The sequence below is a fragment of the Cotesia glomerata genome, linkage group LG9, assembly GCF_020080835.1.
Source record: "Cotesia glomerata isolate CgM1 linkage group LG9, MPM_Cglom_v2.3, whole genome shotgun sequence".
Classification (NCBI taxonomy): domain Eukaryota; kingdom Metazoa; phylum Arthropoda; class Insecta; order Hymenoptera; family Braconidae; genus Cotesia; species Cotesia glomerata.
The window spans coordinates 17,818,182-17,824,115 of NC_058166.1; the positions used below are offsets into that span (position 1 = coordinate 17,818,182).

Genomic DNA, 5,934 nt, shown 5'->3' on the forward strand with positions numbered 1-5,934 from the left:
TTTTTTTTATTTTTTATTAAAAAAAATTAGGTACAAGGCGTTGGTGTAAACCAATATAGCCAACTTTACAAACTTATATTATGTACAGTACATTTTCGCCGCTCTTACATTTAAAATATAGAATTATTAAATATAAATATAAATATATAGAACAATACATGTGTAGTTCAATTAGGCTTATGCCATATCACTGTTGAGTAATGATCCCATCTTAGTAATAAAAATTCATAAGGTTTACATTTTTTCCCTTTACAAAATAAATAAAAAAAAACATTAATATATTGCACAAATAAAATATACAGAAATTAGAGCGATTCTTATTAAGATATTTTCCAATTATCAGTGTGCTTAATTTGTTCATCCATGATATAACTATATTAATCAACCACAAGTTTGCTCATTAAAGACAAATAGACTTGGAAGTAACTATATACAAAATGACACTCTTTTCTTTTTGAGTTATTGAATAATAAATAAAAAAAAAAAAAAGACATTAAATAAATTTCTTAATAGACGATAAAAATGTACTTAGGCAATTAATAATTCCCTGACTCAAGCTACTTAAAAGAGATTCAACATTGTAAGGGCCTTGACCTATATTAGTACCTAATGCTTTAATAAAACCAGCTCTTTGAGATTCGTATAGAGGACACTGAAATAGAATGTGGTTCGGGGTTTCTTCTGGTGCTCCACAGGCACAAGCGGGCGACTGTACAATCTTATATTTGGCTAAGCAGGAATTAAGCGAGTGATGACCACTTCGTAGTCTGTTAATGGAGACCACTGAGCGTCTATTTAGTTTAAACTTACTGAACCAGGGCTTGGAGTTGTTAGTATAGTAGAAATTTCTGTAGTAATTTCCCTTATCTGTATTAGTAAACCACTTGTGAAACTCCGACCACATAAAGTCTTTTCCCATCTTTTTAAAGTCACTCGCGGGGAGATGAAGATTGGTGTCTTTTCCTGAGTAAATGGCCTTTTTAGCAGCCTTGTCTGCCGCCTCGTTACCACTAATGCCGCAGTGCGCGGGAATCCAGAAGAGTTTGATTCTTTTACCCCTCAAACTCAATTTTCTCGAAAGTTCTCTAATTACCAGTATCAAGTACGATTTCTTGCCCAAGGCTTTGTCCGATACTAGTGCCTGTAAAACACTTTTGGAGTCTGAAAAAATGGCAAAGCATCTAAACGGGGATTTCTCAATTAATTTAAGAGATTCGTAAATAGCCAGTGCTTCAAGAGTGAAAATTGACGCGTGTTTGGGAGCTCTAAACTCCATTTCCACCGTCTCTAAAGGCAAAACCACCGCGAAGCCTCCAAATGGAGCGTTCTCCGTTTTGGACCCGTCCGTGAAAATACATGTCCAGCCACCTAAATACTCCTCGAAGATGTCACAGAAAAGCTCCTGACACCTCATAGAGCTACTAATCTCTTCGCCCTCCACGAAGGAAACTTGTGGATGATACCAAATTGCCTCAAACCCAACACTGTAACATAGCGGACTACCTGACGACTTGATAAGGTGCCTATGTAGTTCAATTGCTCGGAAACATTCGACTAAGTTCACTGGGCCATCTCTATTGATTACTGTCGGGTTATCCTCCAAGTTCATTACTTCTTGAAGGATCTGTAAAACCCTATGTTCTTCTCTGGCAGAGGCTCTAGCCAAGAAGTTGAGCGTCAAGTATCGAAATCTTATATTGAGGGGAGGTTCCTTGGCCTCAGCTAGGATTACATTACATGGGGTGGATGAAGAATAGCCTAACGCTGCCCTGAGGCTTCTGAATTGAATCCTGTCCAGTTTAGCTTTCTCTGTTTTAGTCAAATTAAACAACACCAGTCCACCATACTCCAATCTGGAACGAATTAAAGCTCTATAAACTCTAATAAGAAGCATCGGGTCTGCTCCCCACCAAGTGCGCCTTAAACAATTAATTGTCTTCAAGGCATTCCGGCACTTTTTATCAACGCTCTCTATGTGGTGTTTCCAGCTCATATGGGCTTGAAGATCCATGCCAAGAAACCGAACTACCTCCGAGTTACAGATTGGTGATCCCTTAACAACAATATTCCACCTTAGAGGCTCTGTCCTTCTATTATTCCTTCTGCTGAAGATACAAAATTGAGTTTTTCTGACAGATAGGTCCAACCCAAGATCATTCAAATAGTAGCAAACATTATCCATAGCCTCCTCGACACGCTCTATAGCGGTTTTGGTATTTCGATGATTAGAATAAATACATGCGTCATCGGCATATTGCAAAGTGTTACACCCAAAGACACCATTTATTTTTTCTTCTAATTCTATTACATATAAAGCATACAGTATTGGGCTGAGGACACTTCCCTGAGGTAAACCTCTAAAAACTTTATAAGTTTCATCGATTTCACCAAATTGAAAATGCAAACTTCTCTCTGAAACGAGATTATATATAAAGGATAGCGTATTAGCTGGGAAACCCAACCTCTTAAGCTTGGACAGTAGCACATCAGACAGGACATTGTCGTAAGCACCTTTGATATCTAAGAAGAGAGCGGCAATACATTCATTTGACTTAAAAGCTTTAATAATATCCGCACATAGAATAGACAGGTTATCTGCACAGGATCTTCCTTTTCTAAAACCATTCTGAGAGCTAGGAAGGGCATTTTTATGTTCGAGCCACCAACTGATACGATTATTCAAAATTTTTTCCATGATCTTAGCTAGACAGGGAGCAAGAGAGATCGGACGAAACTTATTTTTTTCACCTTTGGGAATAAAGAAAATAGCATATTGATGCCATTCTTGTGGAAATTCTTGTGACTCAAAAATTTGATTAAATAAATCAAGCAGAAGCGCCTGAGCTTCGTCCGGCAGATGTACAATCATCCTGTAATCTATACCATCTAATCCTGGGCTAGATGACAATTTTAGCTCGGACAGCGCGAACCGTAGTTCATCACGTATGAAAGCTAAGTCGAGGAAAGGATCTGCAGTATCAGAGTTGAGACAAGGTCTGTGATTTGGTACCCAAGGCGGACAGAGTTCTTCGATCATAACCTTCACTGCACTAATTTTATTCTCATCATACTCGTTGGCATTCTCTCTATAATTCCATCTGTTTTGGAAACCCTTAATAGTGTTCCAGAGGAACTTAGGATTGGTATTCTTGGACAGGCTAGCACAAAAGTTTTTGAAACTTTCTTTCTTGATCCGTCTCAAACCGACCAGAGTCTCCGCCTGGGCTTTTTTGTACGCGATAAAGTTATCACACGATCTATTAGCTTTAAACTTAAGTAATGCAGCCCTACGCAACCTTACTAACCTATCGCATTCCCCATTCCACCAAGCTGACGGAGGAGCTTTGGATTTAGACTTAGACTGGTGGGGTTTTCCATTGAGTTTTTTAGTGGCAGAGGGACAAGCTTGCTGAATACTACTCTCCAAAGTGGCCGTAAAGGAATAGTACTTCGTTTGGATGTCGTTCTCTGAAGACATTAACTCAACCAGGTCAGGAATTTTCTCACTTACGCAAGACTTATATATTAACCAATCTACCGCCGAATTATATAACCTACTAGACTTTCTGCGATCAAAACCGGACTGGACTCGGCCGTCACATCTAATAAAAATGGGAATGTGATCACTTCCCCAATAATCTGAACCTATTTTCCACTCGAAAAGCAAAGCTGAGTTGAAATCGACAAACGTTAAATCTACCGTAGATTCAACACCTGACGAGGAACTTAAGAAAGTAGGAGAACCATCATTTAAACAAGCGACATCTCTGATATCCAAAGTTTCCACAAGGGATCTCCCTTCCGCACAGTCAGACCGATCACCCCACAGTGAGTGATGGGCATTAAAATCTCCCCCAATTAGATAACTATCGGAAAATTGATCAAAAAATAGAGCCCAGTCATCAGCCTTAACAGACGACGCAGTGCCTGGGGGTCTATAGCAGGAAACTACGGTAAAAGGTTTCCCATTTAAGTTAAGTCTAATACAACATGTCTCAATCTTACCATTGCAATCAAACAAATCCCGAACCACAGTGTATCTCAAAGTACTTCTTACCATAATCATTACACCTCCTCCGTTACCACGAGCGCGGTCACTCCTTACAACGTCAAATCCCTTAGCATATAGGTTGTCCTTCTTCTTGAGCCAGGACTCTGAAATAAGAAAGATATCAACATTTCTAGAATTGTATAAAAGTTCATTTAATTTAGGTTTAATACTGCGGGCGTTCCATTGAACTATACTTAGCGAGTGAGCTTGTCTATTATCCTTGTCTCGTCCGTCCATGATTCTTGAGATGAATCTCCACCGCCTTCCTCAAATGTTTGATTAGTAGCTCGACATCGGTTGACATCATAAATGCCCGTAGTAACTCTTCCAGGGCTTCCCCAATACGTGCAGCTCCACCGGTTTCTTTGCCATCTATCTCCGAACCTTTCAGGTCCTCCAGGGGAGGTTTTGAATTTGGTCGACTCCAAGTAGGAGTCATGGTTGTCATTGTCGTGTTCTCAGTTACTCTCGTCCGCAGACGAGGAAAGTCTTCCTGGGTGCTGCGAAAGTCGGAGTTTTTCTGCTGGGGTTGTAAGTCCTTATTAGAATTTACTAGTCTTTTTGCCTCAGGAAACGACAAATTGTCGCGAGCCATAATCTTCTTAATCTCCATCTCAGCATTTCTGTTTGGGCATTTATTGTCCAGAGTGTGGTGGTCTCCGTCACAATTGACGCATTTCTTATCATTATGGCACTGATCATGGCCCAGACATTCAGTTTGACTACACGACAAACATACTTTTTGGCTCTTGCACTTGTCCTTGATGTGGCCAAATTTACCACAATTGAAACAGATTCTTATTGGTGGGATATAATCACTGACCGGAAGTAAAACTCCCCATAGTCTGATTTGCCTGGGTAATACTGATGAGCTGAAGGTGATACAAACTGTTGAAGAGTCGATCCATTTATGCTTGTCTGCTGAGGGCTTATTGTTTTTCTTCTTTAATCGATGAATATCAGAGATCACGGTGTTTTTGTTCTCCTCTTGGATACACTTTTTTAATTCTTCTAAACTCACGTCGTCGGGGATGTCTCTAACCACTCCTTTCTTAAATCGCAGGTGCATCGGCACGAATGCCTCCAGGCCGTTCTTCTCCAAGTTAAGGTTGGATAAGCAGTCATTGGCAGCCTCTCTTAAAATAAACGTCAGGCGCCATGTATTCCTAGAACTCTCAGCAATGTTGTCGAACCGAATGTTGTTATTCGCTAATTTGCGGGCTAATTCAATAGCTTTAATGGGTTTAGACTTGACTAGCTCACCTGTGGTTTTGATGTACACCGCGAAGGGGCCTCTTTCCTGTCGGCTGTATTTAAATCGGTCTCTAATTTTATCACCCTTGTCGCCCATCCTTCTCGTGTTATCATGGACACTCTTCCTGTATTCATTCTTATCACTATTATTATCCTCAAGTGACGTGTTGTCATTCATAACTACATCCTCTAGTTCTTGTTCGTCGTTGTTGGCTGGGATAGGGTCATCGTGGTCAGCCTTGCGTTTTTTGTTATCTGGCTCAGGTATCTTGCCGGCCTCACTGGTGCGGGTTACTCCCGCTTGCATCTTACTATCTGAGAATTGAGCGAAGTTACACTTGATCGATCCAGCCTTTTTCCCTTTGATGAACTCTTTCATCAAACTATCCAAATTCGCGCGGTCAGTACGTGGGAGGCCTTCGCCTCCCTGGCTGATAACCACGTGGTTAGACGCCAAAGTGAGGTTATAAACGACTATCGTTGCAGGCTTAGTCTTGTAACCACGGTTACGTGTCAGATTGCCTACCTGGGAGACCAGGATCTAAGTTTTGTAATAACTCTGCTTGTAGTGATAATTATAGGTGACCAATATATATATATATATATAATCAAATTAACAAAAATCTTTT

The 5,934-nt window shown here is 40.3% G+C and overlaps 1 protein-coding gene across 1 annotated transcript in view; it reads right to left on the reverse strand.

Annotated features, from left to right (window-relative positions):
- Nucleotides 1-210, reverse strand: part of LOC123272278 — a 908-nt gene extending 698 nt beyond the window's left edge. The window contains exon 1 of the mRNA XM_044738976.1: nt 192-210. Within this exon, the coding sequence (XP_044594911.1) occupies nt 192-210 (19 nt within the window). The remainder of the gene's footprint in view (nt 1-191) is intronic.
- Between the last annotated feature and the right edge of the window lie 5,724 nt (nt 211-5,934).